This window comes from Acartia tonsa, chromosome 13, assembly GCF_053477335.1.
Source record: "Acartia tonsa isolate MP-2025a chromosome 13, ASM5347733v1, whole genome shotgun sequence".
NCBI classification, from domain to species: domain Eukaryota; kingdom Metazoa; phylum Arthropoda; class Copepoda; order Calanoida; family Acartiidae; genus Acartia; species Acartia tonsa.
The window spans coordinates 20,536,130-20,554,412 of NC_137272.1; the positions used below are offsets into that span (position 1 = coordinate 20,536,130).

An 18,283-nucleotide genomic window follows, 5' to 3' on the forward strand; every position below is an offset into this window, starting at 1 on the left:
ATTCCCCATATTCTAATTTTTATTGAATATTATTAATATATCAATGAATTTTTAACATATCCAATCAGATTAAAGCAATTTAATGTTCTTAATTTTTATAATTCATTAAAATGAATACTTGGACTTGCTAGAAGCTGTTGGCTTTTTATTACAAAGATAAAAGGTGCTATTTTCCAAAATTATAAACATTATAAAAACACTCATTTATTATTCCTTATCTCAAATATTTATTTAATACTAGTCTTTTTAACTTTAGTAGTAAATTAAAGATATTAATGTGAATATGTGATTATTTCAGTAAATTAACAATTGATGTAAGAATTAATTTATATTATGATGGTATCTAAGATTAATTACCACGTTACCTTATTGGCTGAATCAAAAACTTTCAATACTTTTTTTCCCAACTAGTAGGTTCTAATTTTTCAACCCATTTCTTTTTTTTATCAAAATTGGGGATTTGCAGTAATTTCTCTTACATTGTCTAATCCTTAAGATCTCTGGTATTTTCTAAGTGTTACTATTTTAATTTTCTAAATAAGTATAAAGATTTTGTAGAAAAAACTCCTGTTGTGTATATTTAACTGAAAATATTGAGCTAGAACATGTTAGATTTGTAGTCCTTAAGACAACTTTTACCATGTAGTTTTATTTTTTCAGAATCAAGATGGGGTTGCCGACGACTATTATACTTGTTACTCTAATTGTCATAGCAAATATTCTGAATTTCTTTAAACAAGTAAGTGCATACTTTTAGATGCACTGAAACTTGTTGTCTGTCTGTCTGGTCATAATCAAGCATATTGTACAACAATAAATATAATAGCTGCTTAAGTGACGAAAGTCTGGGAGGAGGAGGACATTTGGGTTTAAATTTCACAGATACTAAATGTTTTATTTATTTACTAGCGTCTACGCCCCTAGACGCCTCTAGGGGTAACTAAGGTGGGAGGGGTAAAAGTCGACCTCATCTCATTTTAAATTTAAGTTTCAAAAAAGTAAAAAAAAAATTTTTTGGGGGGGAGGGGTTGAAGACACCCTCCCAAAAAATAGTTAAAAACCTTCCCAAGACCTATAAGAAGCTTCACTGTAAAGGAGAACAATATCGGTTCAGCGGTTAGCTAGATCCTTCGGGACAGACAAAAAACGCTTACTACTTTATATAATAGGATTCCTTGGTTTAAACACCTTGTAGGCTTTTTATTGAATATAGATATTGTGGATTAGTTGCTTTATCACTCCTGTTTCGTTATTAAAAAACTATGCACAGGCGAATCGTAGCGCTGCAGAAAATGTACAATGCCGCAATCTCAACAAATCCAAGTCTATAAGATACAATTAAGAGATATATTTGTTGCTCTAATTTAATCATTATTACATTTTTTTTCACAAACGGCCTTATTCTTAATGAAATAAATATTTTCTGAAACAAAAATAAAATTTTATTAAGTAAAAGTAACATTTTTATGGGCCTGAATAGTACAAACTTTAAACGGTAAAATTAAAACATTTTCAATGGAAATTTAAATTGAAATTATTTTTTCAATGAAAGAAAAGAGAATAATAAACCTATATTTGAAATTTTTAATTCAAATAAATAACTCTAAATTAGCGTAAATTGGCGTTAAAAAAAATTCTTTTAAAATTTTTTTACAATGACAACATTTTAATCTCCATTTTATAAACAGATGTTCCGCATAAAAAAGTGTTAAAATAATTTTCTGAAATTTATTTTCAAGTTATACTTTTAGGCAACCCTGTTTATTTATCAGAAATTTATTTTTTAATACACTACACCACTGTAACATTAACGTTAAAATCAATTTATTTTTAAATTTTTTTTATAAAAAATACCATGTGACTACTCTGTCAAACATGTCAAACAGCTGTTTCTAACACACACACGCCCACGCCCACAGTTTCATGCAATGTGTACGGGCTGTAAGAAGTAAATAAATACTAGTTTTGCTTTGTTCAAACGAAACGACTGTGTTATGAGAAATGTTATTTATCAGGTTATTGCTGGTACCAGGTCTATATCAATAACTACTGACACCTAGGAACTAGGAAATGTAATTCAGACTAATAATTTTAAGTACAAATTTTCCCACAACCCTCTACCCTTATTTCTCCCCTTTATACCAAGTCCTGGCTATATCTAGATCTATATTAAACTACTGACACCTAGCTAATTAGATATGAACTATATTTAGATATTGAAGCCTGTATACCAAGTCCTGGCTGGCTCTAGATCTCCATCAATTCTGCGGACACCAGAAGAAAGGTTTAGCAGCCTTCATCTTGTGGGATACAACTTTGGACCAAATTATATTGAGTAAGTTAGTTTAGCTACTTTTGGATTGGTTTACCTTTATTAGATGGACTATAAGATGCATGGATAGGTACATAGTTCTGAAGATAAGTTTATAGATAGATCAAAAGGAGCACTGCTGCGACTTTTTGACAATATATCTGCTTTAGCAGTTTTATTACAATTATTTAAAGGTGAATAAAACTTATCTCAATGAATTTATAAACAATTTTTTTTTTTTTACTAGCGAATCTACTCTACAATTCGATGTCTGTTCATCCCTCAGACTGACTGTCCGTTTGTACGATACATAATGGGGTTACATGATATTCTCGGCTTCTATTTGAGATAGCCATCTGAAACATTCCCATCATTATGATGCATGTTTAAGCATAAAACATCCATGGTGGTCTTTCTACTTTTAAGCCGCTTTACAGCTAATTTGCACATTATGGATGCTGCCATCCTTGTTTAGGCTGAATGCTGGATGTGGAATAAAACTTCCTAGAGTTCATTACCTGGATGAAGGACCTAGGCATGGAAAGGTAATTTACATTTGAAATAAAAAGGAAATAATATTTTTTTCTAATTTGTGTGGATGAAGTATATTTTTTATATTTCTTGGCAAAATGTGATGCAAAGTTACTTTAATACAGGATACTGTTTTAGGACTTTATAATTGAGATGCTTCGCTTATATTATTGTACCTCGTCAGTGTTGAAGTCGACAGGACAATTCTAATATGCTTAAATCAACGATTATTCTTAATTATAGGTTATTTTGTGTCTTCATGGCGAACCAACATGGTCTTTTCTTTACAGGTTTAAACGTTATCTTTTAAATTCTCATATTATCTGTACCAGCATCCCATCGTCTCATACTACATATTTCTGTATTTACAAAAAAAACTCCTACACTTTTTCATCTATAACAGTCCATTGGCAGGGACACAGCAAAACAAATCCTTCGTATAAGAAAATATCCATGTTCAGAATAGTCATCGTATTATAAACAGCTTTTGCAGTCGCTAAAAAAAATGGTATTAATTCTATTATTCGTAGAAAACTGTCTACAAGATACATAATTTTTAAGTATGGCTCATAACTGGTTCTAAACGACCTCTAGTGGACACTGGCTATAGAGTCAACAGTATATAATTTTTCTACTTATTTTATATTATGCATATGTTCATTATATTTTACTATATGTTTAGAAAGATGATACCACCCTTAGTTGACGCTGGCTATAGAGTTATTGTTCCCGACTTTATTGGTAAGTTTAGACGTAAAGAAACTAGATTATTAGTAGCTATGCTTGTTTTTTGTTCTTAGTTTTAAAAAGAAAATACATTGAATTTTTCATGAAAGTTATTGTTATCCAGGGAAGGTGGAGTTAACTTCCCACTTTTTCAGTTGTCATTTTTATTTTCTGGTGATTCAAAATAATTTGTGACATTGTTCTATATAAATGTATGTTTAATATCTTTGATCATATTTGCTGTTATCTAATGTCTCATTTTTAGACAAAATGAATTGAAAATGATTGCTAAAATCAAAATATATCTTCATGTCTTAGAATAGTGTATTTTTATAAAAATAGGTTAAAAAACATACCAACCTTAAAACACAAAATAGTTATAAACCTACGTTACACGTTTAAAAACATTAGGTTTCAGAATCTAAAGCTACTGACAGAAATCCTGCTACTTTTTTCTTTTTAAGGCTTTGGAAAATCAGACAAATATACATCCCCAAGAAATTATACCCATGAACTACACACTATGGTGCTTAGAATGCTGATTGAAGATCTTAATTTACAGGTTGGAAAGATATATAGATTGATCAATAGGTTTGTGATTATATTGGTTTGTTGCTATATAAATATATTTTTTTATTGATAGACTGATTTAAATATTTATGGATGGATTGATTGACAGATTTATTGACAGATTGATTGGTAGTTTGATAGATTGATAAATAGATAGATTGATTGATAGATTGATAGATTGATAGATTGATAAATAGATAGATTGATTGATAGATTGATAGATTAATAGATTGATAGATTGATAGATTGACAGGTTGATAAATAGATAGATTGATTGATAGATTGATAGATTGATAGATTAATAGATTAATAGATTGATAGATTAATAGATTGATAGATTGATAGTTTGATACATTGATTGATAGATTGATTGTTAGATTGATAAATAGATTGATCAATAGATTAACATAAATATAAATATATTAATTGATTCATAATATATATTGATTGCTCGATTCGGTACACCGACAAACGTCCTACTGCGACAAACGTCCTAATGCGACAAACCTCCTAAGCGACAAACCTCCTAAACGACAAACGTCCTAATGCGACATCTCTTAAGTAAAACCTCCTAAAATATTTTAAAAATTTAAATCTTTCACAACTTAATTTAAAATGTTCGAATATAAATTTTAAAAAAAGAATTTTAAAAATTAAAGGTCGATTTTTGTTATGCATGATTGTATCGGGTTCAAAACCATGCCATTCGATGGCCAACGCAGACTTTAGGAAAACTGTCGGACGGATTTTTAATTTTCAGCCTGTGTGCAAAGTTATTCAATAAATAATGTTTTATCGCCATATTGGATTTTATATTGTTAATTTGTATTAACGTTAGTGGATTTTGTTCTCAAATTTTGGAAGATTTTTTTATTTCATAATTTTTGAAAATTTTTAGGACGTTTTACTTAGGAGATGTCGCATTAGGACGTTTGTCCCTTTAGGAGGTTTGTCGCATTAGGACGTTTGTCGCATTATGAGGTTTAGGACGTTTGTCGCATTAGGACGTTTGTCGCAGTAGGAGGTTTGTCGGTGTACCAAATATACCCTCGATTCATAATTAACAAATTAATAAATTTAATTTAGACAATCTTTAAAATTTTATAAATTCAATTCTTGAGTCTACTTTTAGTTTCGTATGACGGACAGAAAGACAGACAGAATATCTGAACTTTGTATTAATGATACGCCAATTGTTATATACACTTGATAAGCAGTCTAGTCAGTCAATTATATGAATGGATGTACTTAAAATACGTGAATAAAGTGTGACAGGGGAATTTTTTGTTATTAATTTAGGTTGCTAATATAGTCGTAATATATTGGTCAATAGTTTCCTCTGTGGTCAAGGGGGATGAAGTAAATTCATTACGCAAAAGGGGGGGGGGTGTTCGGGTTATCTTTATGTTAGCCAGCTATGAGAAACATTTTATCACGGTATGTGAGAATCTTTAACAATATTCATGAATTCTAAATCCATTATTATATGGGGTCATAATTAGGAACACGAACTTTTATTCTAAATTTTTTATCATTTAATGCACGGGTTTATTGGTTTATATAAGTGGGGTTATACAAGTTTTTTAAGGGATAAGACAATGGACGCTAAACTTATGTACACCCCAAATCATAATATCCATAATTACCCCTTTTGGGCATTACACTTATTGGTTGAATTTTTTTTATCAAACCACCCAGATTTTCACAAAAGTACCCAATCTCTTTAGTCTTTTTATATGTTGATTTCTTACAAAACTACATAACAAAAACGTCAGATTAATAGCTTTACAAGGATAACAATACCCATAGTAGCCCAACCTAGAATTTTTAAATTTAAACAGTGGCCATTATTATAGTTGTATAGATTCTAAAAGGTAGGAAGATTCTTTTTAGAAAGTTTCAGAAGCATATCTCATTTACCAGTGCAATAAATAATAAATCAGGAGAATCTTCACATACAATTAAGAAGTAAAATAGTCATCTATCTTTAATAGTAGCTGAATTTTAATGTGATCTTATTAGGATATGGTTCTTGTATGTCAAGATTGGGGCGGACTAACTGGTTTGAGCGTTGGTGAGTTTTTCAGGGTTACAGCGATAAAGCAACTTTATATAGAAGTAACAGGTCGATTGTCTGTGTTTCTTTAGCGAAGAATCTTACTAGTAGCGTAACATTTATCATTACCATTTACAGGAAAACTTTTTATAGGACAAAAACAGGTGTATAACTATTTCGGGGAAGGGTACCTCCAAGCCTCAGTAGAAATCGCCAAAGAAAAATAATTTTCTTCCCAAAAATTGTTTGTTTTCCTTATTTAGTGTAAAGCTCAAATTGAAAAAGGGCTCTGTTCCTTTTTTAAATTAATCAATCCTATAACCAAACATGAACATCAATATAAATAACATCCAATAGACAACCTTTCAAACTCCTTGTAATGCAATACAAGATTTTTTTATGAAAATGAATATATATTTTCTTCTACTTTTACAATTAAAATAAAATGGGTACTTTTTTGACGTCATTAGTATAACACGATCTAGATGTATCTATTGCTACAAGCAGTTGCTAAGACTCTTTTGTTTATTTTGTGTTTTTCATCAGTGAAAATAAACAATACGTATCAAACACTTTGGTAAAGTCTAAAGGTCACAAATTTTAAAATACATATAATAATTCTAAAAAAAAAGGGAAGGTCTTTGTATACAATAGATCTATTATAACTTAATTAACTTTTTATTGGCTTTTAATATATTTTTGTTAAAAACAAGAAAGTCCAATTATTTCAATTAAAGTTATATATTTAATATAATTTTAGAGTATACGTTATTGTATTTTTAGGACCGTCTTGGCCAATTTTCTAACGTGATTTTTTTTTGTTACAAGACTGTATTTATCAATATTATTTTCAGTGAAAGACTGTCCTGGCCTATTTTCAAGCTTGGTTGTAATGAACACAGGACTGCCTGATCCAATTCTTAACTTTGATTCCCAAGGTTTCTCTATGCAGCGTCTTCAAAAGGTAAAACCCCCAAGTTCATTTTAGTTAGTAACATTAAAGAATCTAACTATTTTTTTTGTAAACCAATGAGAGAACCTGTTTATTAAATTTTTGTTACCAGTATAATCTATTCCTCCTTATAATCATGCTTTTTTGAGAACTAATTTTTCTGATATTTACGTTTTAATGAACATTAGGCTTTATACTGAGAGAGAGAGGTGACAATGAGCTGTTTATTTCACTAGTCCCCAAAGTTTTATACCAATTTTTTCATATTCGTTGGCTTAACAACTTTGAAGACACTAGTGGTTTTTGATTGGATGATTAAGTTGAGTGTTCAGGCGTTTCAACCTCTAATTTTAATCTGCATAAGGGGTAAGTTTGGGTATCATCATTGGGGATGGACATCAAAGTATCGGCCATTGTCTTATACCTACAGATCCCTGCATTATACTTGTATAATGTGATCATAGTAATACAAGCCCCACAGTTTAACCGGGTACTAATTTTGAGATTGAATTAAAACAAATTACAAATAAAGTGACAAACTAGATTAGCTTTATTCCCCCTAAAACAATTTTGGTGCGCATTCACTTCCACATAACATCACATCCGCATAAGGGATCTAAGGGATACGACAATGGCCGATTAATTGATGTACATAGTATACCCAATGGTAATACACAAAATTGTCCCTTCTGTAGACTAAAATTAGTGGTTTAAACGTTTGGACACTCAACTTAATAAACAACCAATCAAAATCAACTTTAGTCCCTAAAGTTATAAAGTCAACGAGAAAGGAAATGTTTTTTTTATAGAACTTTGGGGACTTGTGTAATAAACAGTCCGTTGTCCCCTCTCTCTCTCTCTGCAACCGCATAGTGTTTTCATTACAGAAAAAAGACAGAACAGTAAATAAAAATAACTTTTTTATGCTGTTATAAAATGGATATAGGGGACATGTATTTGTAAATTACAAAGGTACTCAAAATTTTATGTGCTGACACAAAACTTTGGGTACTTTATATTTTAATTGGTTTGCTCCAAACTTTTTTTGAACTTTTGGAAGGGATATTATTGTGTTAATTTTTCGTCTTTTGGCTTATCTCTTAAAATCCCTAGGTTTATATGATTTTCAACAAGAGACATATGCGGAGGTGAAAGCACACCATTTTAGTGTGATACAAAATATAGCCCTGAAAGATTTTATAATAGTCATAGAGAAATATAAAAGAGTAGAATCCTTACCCTTTAAACAGCCAAATACAATAAAATAAACTTTATAATATAAGTTTGTTAGAAAAAGTATAATAGAAACTAGTCTTTATTAGATGCTATGTAAGATGCTTATAAAATGCTAGCAGCTGTCCCACTAGCATCTAGTTGCTCTGATTTTTAAAGACCATTTTAAGAATCAATTAATAAAAATAGGGTAAATTATTCTTTGGACTTGTGAAATGGAAATTGAATTTGTCTAAGAAGTCAACATAGACCTTACTACTTTCTATAAACCTGTCCAAAATGTTCAAGTAACTTTTTATGAAAATTCACATTAATTAGTATTTACCTAATAAATTACTTTAAACTTTATTTTTGATATAAATTCAAATAAGTAGGCCTGATACTTTAATACTATAAATACATTATTTTCAATTCAGGTTCAATATAAGGGGATGGAAGATATTTTTGCTCTTTAGGTATTATGAGGGAAACCACCCTGTTAAATGCAAAACTTGTTCATAATATTTAATTTTTTTGAGATTTTCGACTCTTGAATGTCTTGTCTTTGAAATAAATAGTGAAAATCAGAAACAGAAGGGAGATAGACAGATAATAGGAATGTTAGATTTAGAGTTTTTTTTATAAATTTTGAAATTATTAAAGATTTAATTATAAAGACCATTTTCTTATATAAAGTAGTAAGGTTTTTTGTATGTAGCTTAAGATCTCAACTACTAAACTGATTTAATTCTATATTAAAAGTGAGTTTCATATAAGTCTTTTGATGGTTCTAAGAAATTTCATCTTCAGATTGAAGTCCTGGTTTTAAGCTATTTTTAGCCCCTTTAAATTCGATCCTCTAAATTAAAATTTTCGTATCTCTAATTTTGTCTTAGGGAAAGGCCACTAGCTATCTATAAGTCAGGAATAAGGATATTGCATCTAAAATAAAAATTATTTGTCCACAACTTTTCCACCATTCAAATACTAAGATTCTTATGTTCTTCATTTATAACAATTACAGTAATTTATTGTACAGTAAGAAATCTATTGGTTAAGTTAGATAATTCTTTCTAAGGAAAAATTTGTAAGCCAAAAATTTTCCGTACATTGTCCTATCCCTGCATCCCTGTCATAATTGGATTTACTCCAAATTGTCAAATCAATATTGCCACCTCTTGGTCATGCTCATACAATGTTAAAAATGTAATAGATCAGACATAGCAACATAAGATCAATTTTTAGCAGGGATTTTATAGGATAAGACAATGGCTGGTAAAATGTTATACATCCCCAAACACAAATGCCCTTTCTATAGATTAAAATTATTGGTTGAAAAGTTAAAATACTAATGTTTTGAGCTAACGAATAAGACAATGCAGTAATAAAACTTTGGGCTTTGTAAATTATAGCCCAATGTCCACACCCTCCTGCTTTTTAACCAAATCCATTGCTTTATGTGTTTTTCTAGAGGGTTAATTCTGTTTAAATTTAGTTCATACCAAAGTTATTAAAAATATAATAGTTTTTTTTCAAAGAATAATTACATTTATTTTTCTTTTCTTGCAGTTTTGATAAAACGCCTTAACCCCTAAAACAGTGTGAGTTTAAACATTCAGGATAGTAAAACATTAAATAAATTGGTTAAACTATCTATCAGCTAACGGCTACGCCCCTAGAGGCCTCTTTATGAGGGAATATCAAAACATATTGTCGCTGGTAAAAAAATGTTTAGGCTTAACGCTAAGACATATGTCATTCTCAAAACAAAGACAATTACGCTCATAAGTAGTTTTGCAACAATAAGTTACAATATTTAGAGTAAACTCTAATCCTTATACTAAAGTAACAGGTTGTTTGTCTGTTTGTTTTTGTGATTGTACCAAAGGATCTCGCTAACCGCTGAACTGATCGGGTTCTCCTAATCAGGGTAGATTCTCATTTGTCCCGGGGGGGTTTTAACTATTTTGGGGGAGGGTACCACCACCCTCCCAAGAGAAATCACAATAAAATATAAAAAAAATATTTCCGCCGCATAGTGTCGCTAGCGTAGTCGCGCTGCGTAGAAGCATGAATTTAATAACTGATAACATAGACAAATTATTTCTCAAATTAGATATTTGAAATAAAAAAAAACATTTAAATGCCACTAGAGGCCTCCAGGGGCGTATCTGCTAGAACAGTGATATTTAAAAGAGGCATTCTAGCTTTTGGTTTAGAGCAAATAAATTTGAATGTTTATACTGAATATCTATAATGTAAACATGATTGACAGAAAAACGAGTAAAAAAGCTTCGTTTATGATTTTTTGATGATTTATGTAAGGGGTAAATTTTATTTATCATCATTTGGGATGCTTCCAATTTACTGTCCATTGTCTTATCCCTTCATATCCCTGAGTACAAAGGATTATTTACTCCTGGCCACAAATTGAAAGTTCAAATTATATCATGGAAAGAAAAGGGGTATTTCAAAGAATTTTTAGTTTAATCCAATATTTTAATAGTTAACTTCAGCGAATCCCTTCCCCCTCTTAGCCCAGAATATTGAGAAGTTTTGCTGAAACTGAGATTCGGACCGAAAATAAAATTATATTTTCAATGCTTTTTTGGATTAGGTTAGGTTAAGAGAGCCTGCAGACTCCAGAGTTGAAGCTTCTTACAGGAGCTAGATAGGGGATGCGGGGTTGTTTGTCCACTAGTAGATTCTTGGTATTACATTGGATTTTGTCTTTAGTATTTTATCCATTCTCTATGTAATTTGATATTTTGAAATAAAATTTGCCAGATACTATCAAATTCCCCCTTTCTTAAATTATGTAATTGTATTTTCTTTAAGTATTTCCCAGCAAATGAAAATAACTTTAAAAATATATAAATAGACAAAAGAATAGTGTAGTACCTCTATATTACAGGAAATATATGTACGTAAGTACATATCAAGAATTACTTTTTGGTAACGAAGCTACTCTATAGTTTGAAATGTCCGTCTGTCCGTCCGAAAGGTTATAGGGGAAACGTGATTTTAGTTTAATGTTTATTTTTTATGAGACTACTCTATAGTTCTTTTTTTTCATGTCCATTCATTGTTTTTGAGCTTCGCTACTCATGGAAGTTGTCATCCTTGTTTTGTTTAGATTCTACCTTTCACCCTGTGGAGATCTCTTGTGAGTCTGTTTGGAACATGCTTACCTGTCCAGTTCATCTTCCAGGCGGGGTTCAGAAACCAACGTGGCGTTGATCAAGAAGTTTTAAATGGTAAATAGAATAGACAGAGAAACTCTATAATTAGACGTTGTGCGTTAATCTGTCTAGACAAATTTCCAGGTATGTTCTTGGAAACAGCATGGCGTTGATCAAGAAGTTTTAAATGGTAATTATAATTGGCACAGGTACTCTATAAATAGATGCTGTATGTTAATCTGTCTGAATGTCCAGCACAATTTCCATCTGGGTTTCAGAAATCAGCATGTTGTCGATCAAAAAGTTTTAAATGGTAATTAGAATAGGTAGACACAGCTACTCTATAATTAGATGTTGTATGTTAATCTGTCAAAATTTCCAGCACAATGTCCAGCTAGGTTTCAGGAACCAGCGTGGCGTTGATCAAAAAGTCTTAAATGGTAATTAGATGTTGTACGTTAATCAGTTAGAATGTTCAGTCTATATTCCAATTAGGGTTTAGGAACCAACGTGGCGTTGATCAAGAAGTTTTAAATGGTAATTAGAATAGGTAGGCACAGCTACTCTATAATTAGATGCTGTATGTCTGTCTAGCCAAATTTCCAGGTATGTTCTTGGAAACAGCATGGCGTTGATCAAGAAGTTTTAAATGGTAATTAAAATTATCACAGCTGCTCTATAATTAGAGTTTGTAAGTTAATCTGTCCAAATGTTCAGTATATATTCCAGTTAGTATTAAGGATCCAACGTGGCGTTGATCAAGAGTCTTAAATGGTAATTAGAATAGGCACAGCTTCTCTATAATTAGATGTTGTACGTTAATCTGTCTAGACAAATTTCCAGGTATGTTTTTGGAATCAGCATGGCGTTGATCAAGAAGTTTTGAATGGTAATTAAAATTAAAGCAGTTGCTCTATAATTAGATGTTGTACGTTAATCTGTCCGAATGTCCTGCACAATGTCCATCTAGGTTTCAGTCGAACCAGAGCGTGGTGTTGATCTAGAAGTTTCAAATGGTAAATTTTTAGTAATGAACTTAATTAAAATTAGAGTGTGTGCGTCAAACTGGGTTTCTGACTGAATGTTTAGCATATATTCCATCTGGGTTTCAGGAACCAGCATTGCGTTGATCAAGAAGTCTTAAATGGTAATTAGAATAGGCACAGCTTCTCTATAATTAGATGTTGTACGTTAATCTGTCTAGACAAATTTCCAGGTATGTTTTTGTAAACAGCATGGCGTTGATCAAGAAGTTTTGAATGGTAATTAAAATTAAAGCAGTTGCTCTATAATTAGATGTTGTACGTTAATCTGTCCGAATGTCCTGCACAATGTCCATCTAGGTTTCAGTCGAACCAGAGCGTGGTGTTGATCTAGAAGTTTCAAATGGTAAATTTTTAGTAATGAAGTTAATTAAAATTAGAGTGTGTGCGTCAAACTGTCGGATTGATAAATCCATCTTTCAGTTTGGTTTCAGGCAGATAGAGAGAGAGAGAGAGGAAACAGTGGGCTGTTTATTACACTAGTCCCCAAAGCTTTATATAACGTATCCTTATTCGTTGGCCTAAGAACTTTGTTGACTTTAGTGAATTTTGACCAGTGATAACTTTTTAACTAATCATTTATCCTGTTAAACTTAGGTTTTGAGATAATATGGAAATACAATTTCAGGTTATACAGCCCCATTCCCAACAAGTCTATACTGTGGTGGGTTAGCTAGTTGGCCCCTACTTGTGCCCTTCTTTAAAGTAAGGACTCAAAAAATTTCAAATTATATGGCTTTCTTCCATCTAGACCTAAAATGCTTGACAGATCAACTTTAAAAGTTTGTGTTCAAGAAAAGTTATTTCTTGCATCGTATTATAAACAGCTGAAGGCACGGGCTAAAAAAACTGGTTTTAATCTTATGGTTGTACATTTTTATATTTGTAGAAAGTTGGATATAATACGATGATAGACATAGTTTTTGTTCGTATGGATGAGAACCGGTTCCTATCCACCGAATTCGAATTAATACAAGAAAGTCTCTTATCAGTCCTAATTTCAGGCATTTTGTTAGGACTGTTAAAATCATAATATTAATATCAAACTAGCAATGACGCCAAAAACTTTAAAATTTAATATAAATTTATCTTATTCACTTCAATTTAGAAATGACCAGGCGATTAGGAACAATGTTACAGGCATAGCATATTTGTAGCATCTGTAAATAAATGTAATTTGCTTTGCAAAAAAATAATTTCTTAGTTATTAACTAATTTTAATCTTTTTCCCCAAAGAAACTTAAAACACAATTTTTCTAGGATGATCCCGTAACATGCCATATGTGGGAGGCTAAAAACTGTTTGAAAACTTGGAAGAAACCCGTCCTTGTTGCTTTCTCTGATAGGTAATATAGATAGATATTACAAGATTCTCAAATTGATATATAAGTTAAAGTAAATATTTTGATTTTATTGTCTTCCTTTCATGTTAATCTTACCTAAAAATGTAGCTCAATGTAATAATCATAAAAAGCTAAATTCTTGCTTAAATCGATAGTTATTTACATTTATTTTACTTCAAAGGCAATGAGTACCCGAAACTTTGGACACCCCCTCTTAAACTTTAAAACCGTGGGGGGGTACGAACTTTATGGGGGGTGCAATAAAGACAAAAAGAGTGGTGTCAAGGGGTGAATACACCCCCCCTACATGATCGATCAACATATTAAAAGGTTAAACAAGCCTCCTTTGATTAATAAATACATGGACGAAGCATGCAAATTTGTTTACATCCCCCTTGGTTGTTTATGGGGGTGTATCCAAACCCTTTTTTAATTTTGCCAGGGGGATGTGATACATGTGCAGAAGTGAATGCACACCCTTGGGTGGGAGGGGACTATGTGCTGTGTGTTACTCTAGTCCCCAAAATTTTCTTATTTGTTGGCTCAACAACTTTAGGGACTTTTATTGAATTTTGATTGGTTGGTTGATTAAGATGAGTTTCAACCAGTAATTGTTATTTACGATAGGGGTAATTCTATAATTTTTGGTGATGTACACCAATTTATCGGCCACTGTCTTATCCTTTTAGAACCCTGATGCACACCACTTTATTCATTATTCACACATATGTATATTGTCTGGACGTCTAGAAACTTTGTAAGGAGCGAAGCTACTCTATGATTAGATTTTTTTCGCGTGTTCGGGGTACGAATGATTCCCTTAGGTATACAGTGAAGGGACAACGGATGTGAAATTAACCTTTCCTCAAATTTTTGAATTTTGCACATTAAGATTATTGGTTGACAAGTTTTGGCATTGCTTGTACGAATCATCAAATTAAGATTAAAGTACCCAACATTATTAAGCCAATAAGATTTAAAGAATTATGTTTATAAAACTTTGGGTACAATTTTGATTTTTAGCCTGAAATTTCTCAAGTTTTTTTTTTTACTGTATTGTTATTATTGCTACGCTTCTTTTGAATATAATTGTTTTGTCCTTGTTTTAAAATAAACAAAATATTTGAAACTGTTCCTATCTCAATTAACCCTTAACGGTCGGGGGGGGGGGGGGCGTTGAACGCCCCCCCCTCCGGTTTTTTCTATCTCATTTTCTGTGTGTGAAAGATAAAGAGCCCAAACTGCTTGACTTTTTAAGTATGGGTATGACACATAACTGAGAGTTGGAATTTTTTGAAAATCTCCATCCTGGCGGGCACAGGATGCCAGCAAACCTGGCAGGGTCATCCAGGTAAAGAACAAAAATATTTTTTTGACTTAAACAAAGCATTTTATCTTACCAAATTACTAAAATATCCTTTAGTAGTACATCCTCATCTTAAATACAGGTGTTCAAGTCAATTTCAGGTTCCAGGTATGATCCTGCAGGTCCTGATCCTCCAGGTCTCCAGAAATCTTTAAAAGGCTCCTGTGGCCGCAATTTTTGACTTAGAGACTTCAAATTTTAAACTTAAGCTTTTCTTATATGTCTAGATAATGTATTAAAATTTCATAAAGATCCGCCGCCGTTTTCCCGCCGACCGCCGACTGCGGCGGCTGGCAGCTGCCAAGTACAGCTGCGGCCGCTGAAATTTATATTTTGATATTTCAAATATAAAATTTACATAAAAATAAACATTTTCTGCAAAAAAATTGTTCTTCTAGCTTTAAAAATAAAAAAATTACAGCCGTTTGAAATTTTTAAGTAAAAAAGGACCTAAAAACAAAGGTTGTTAAATAAAAGGGTGAAGGAAGCGAAAATTGACTTAGACTTATAAAAGGTCGGAAATTCATCATAACACAGGGGACTTGCACAAAATTTTTTAGCCCTCTAGCTCTAATAGGAACTGAGATAATAAGGGGGGGCGTTGAACGCCCCCCCCCCCGACTGATTAAGGTGCGGCAAGGGGCCCGACTGTTAAGGGTTAAACAGTATTGAATATAATTTTTTTTAGTAGCCAAGCACTCTATGATTCAATTTGTCTGTACATCCGTCAGTCCGTAACGCTATGGGTAAAATTAAATTTTTCAGGTGCTATTCAAGATGGATAAAAAAAGTTTGTGAAGATTTCGTGATTTTTTTTTGCTATAACGAATTATTTTTTTATTAACAAATACAAATACAAATAACAAATTTTTCTTGTACGTTTCTCATTTATTTGTGCTTTATATACTAATTGCTACGTATGGATGTTTAAGTCTAATCCTTAATATTTTCTCAAATTTTGAATTCAAAACTTGAATTCAGAATGCTTATTGATATGGACCAATTTACATTTTGATATAGAGGTACTATGCGTATAATGTAACATTTTGACCAATTGTCCTGGGAATCAATATTCCTAGAAGCATAAGATAATGTAGTCATAAAGCTAAAAAGTCTTAAGTTTAAATTAAGTCATTCCGGGCATAATTATAGAGTGGTTATGATTTCTAAACCGTAACAAACGGCCACGTTTGAAATACATAGGAAAATTCTAATATGTTGTTTCAACTATAAGAGCTTTCCGTTACGGAATTACGAACAATTTCTTTATATAGAAAAGATTCACTTTAAAATACTTATACTAACTTTATTAGAATAAAAAGTGTTATATTTCTTTTCAAAAGCGAAGCTTTTTTAAAATTAGTTTTCGATTTCAAACTTTGCATGGTGATTCCTGTAGTAGTTAGGTACGATTTATACTCTTATACATTTACATTCTTTTTGTTAAGTTCTGACACTATACAAGTGGTAATGTCCGTTTGTCCTACCGTTTCCGAGCTTCGCTATTATTAATGTAGTCATCCTTGTTTTTTCAGTGACCCTATAACTCGTGGACAGGAGAAGGTTTTCCACAAACTTGTACCAACTGCTGATAGCGTTGTTATCAAGGGGGCTAGACACTTTCTACAGGTATAACACATAATTGGATTGATAGATTGATTTATTAATTGATAGATAGATTGAAAGATTGATTAATAGATGGATTGGTAGATGGATTGAAAGATTGATTGTTATTTTGATTGATTGAGAGATAGATTTATAAAAAAAAAATTATAGACAGATTGATTGGTGGATTGATAATTGGATTAGTTTAACAAATAGATTATTGAAAAATAGATTGATTAATGTATTAATAAATATATTGATTGATAGATTGATCAATAGATAAATTAACAGATTAATGTATTAATTGATAAAAAATCAGCAATGAATCAATATTGGGGACAAATAATTTGATTGATAGATTTACATTTCAAAAGATAGATTTAGAAAGGTAGTATGATCGATAGATTGATAAAATATGTGGACAGATTAACAGAAAGATAGTTTGAAGATATGACATTAAAATCAGAGAGAGAGGGGACAATGGGCTGTTTATTACACTAGTACCCAAAGTTTTGGATTAGCTTTCTTATTCGTTGGCTTAATAACTTTGGGGACATGTTGATTTTGGATCGTTTTTTTATTAAGCTGAGTGTCCAAATGTTTCCAACCACTAATTTTAATGTACAGAAGGGGTAATTTTGTGTATCATTATAAGGGATTTACATGAATTTATCAGTCATTGTCTTATCCCTGCATGAAAATGATTGACAATCACAAATTTTCTAGGAAACTCATGGAGAAGAAATTTCCAAAGAAATTATCAAGTTCTTATCAAATCAGAAGATGACCTCACTCTAAACTGCAGAGAGTGAGGGGACATTGGACTGTAAATTATACCGATTTTCAAAGTTTTAGTACAATTTCCAAATCTCCTTTAATGGCTTATTATCTTTGGATTTTAATCTTCAATTTTAATTTTGTTTATCTTCATTTTGAATGTACAATAATTTATGTTCCGTTGTTTTATCAACATTAATTATAATATATATATTATTATGTAATGTTTTAAGAAATTTAAGATTATATTTTTAACAATTTGATGTTTTTTTCTGGTGGCATAACAACTTCATAACGAAAACATTACGTCTATCTCTCATACATTGCAGAAAGTAGAATATCTCAAAATTCAGTTTTGTCTGACTTTTAGCGACTGTAAAAAGGGTGACTAAAGTTAAATATCCCTTAACAATTAGTTTTCAATGGAAAAAATAAATTTTTATTGGGGGATGATTAAATTATATATAGGGTATCTCCCCGCTCCACCTTCTAAAAAAATAGTTTTTACTACAAGAAGAGTACTATCGTTCTAGTATGATCTTTCAGTACAAACAAACAAATAATCAACCTGTTACTCTTATGTTCACTAGTGGCTGCACCACTAGCATC

General features: G+C 31.3%; 1 protein-coding gene across 1 annotated transcript; it reads left to right on the plus strand.

Moving 5' to 3' along the window:
- Positions 1-663: 663 nt before the first annotated feature.
- LOC145335478 (haloalkane dehalogenase-like) lies at positions 664-17,931 on the plus strand. The gene is made up of 13 exons (XM_080181239.1): positions 664-739; positions 2,214-2,335; positions 2,787-2,856; positions 3,086-3,132; positions 3,525-3,583; positions 4,033-4,130; positions 6,161-6,212; positions 7,049-7,158; positions 11,495-11,615; positions 13,212-13,288; positions 13,844-13,929; positions 16,828-16,921; positions 17,624-17,931. The coding sequence occupies exons 1-13, from the start codon at positions 668-670 to the stop codon at positions 17,693-17,695; spliced, it is 1,080 nt and encodes a 359-aa protein (XP_080037365.1). The 5' UTR covers positions 664-667; the 3' UTR covers positions 17,696-17,931.
- Positions 17,932-18,283: the final 352 nt, after the last annotated feature.

Bases quoted from the DNA above. Each gene is read 5' to 3' on its own strand.
- LOC145335478 (XM_080181239.1), top strand. From the start codon at position 668: ATGGGGTTGCCGACGACTATTATACTTGTTACTCTAATTGTCATAGCA. The intron at 3,584-4,032 runs GTAAGTTTAGAC...TTTCTTTTTAAG, and splicing joins TATTGTTCCCGACTTTATTG to GCTTTGGAAAATCAGACAAA. The intron at 6,213-7,048 runs GTGAGTTTTTCA...TATTATTTTCAG, and splicing joins ACTAACTGGTTTGAGCGTTG to TGAAAGACTGTCCTGGCCTA.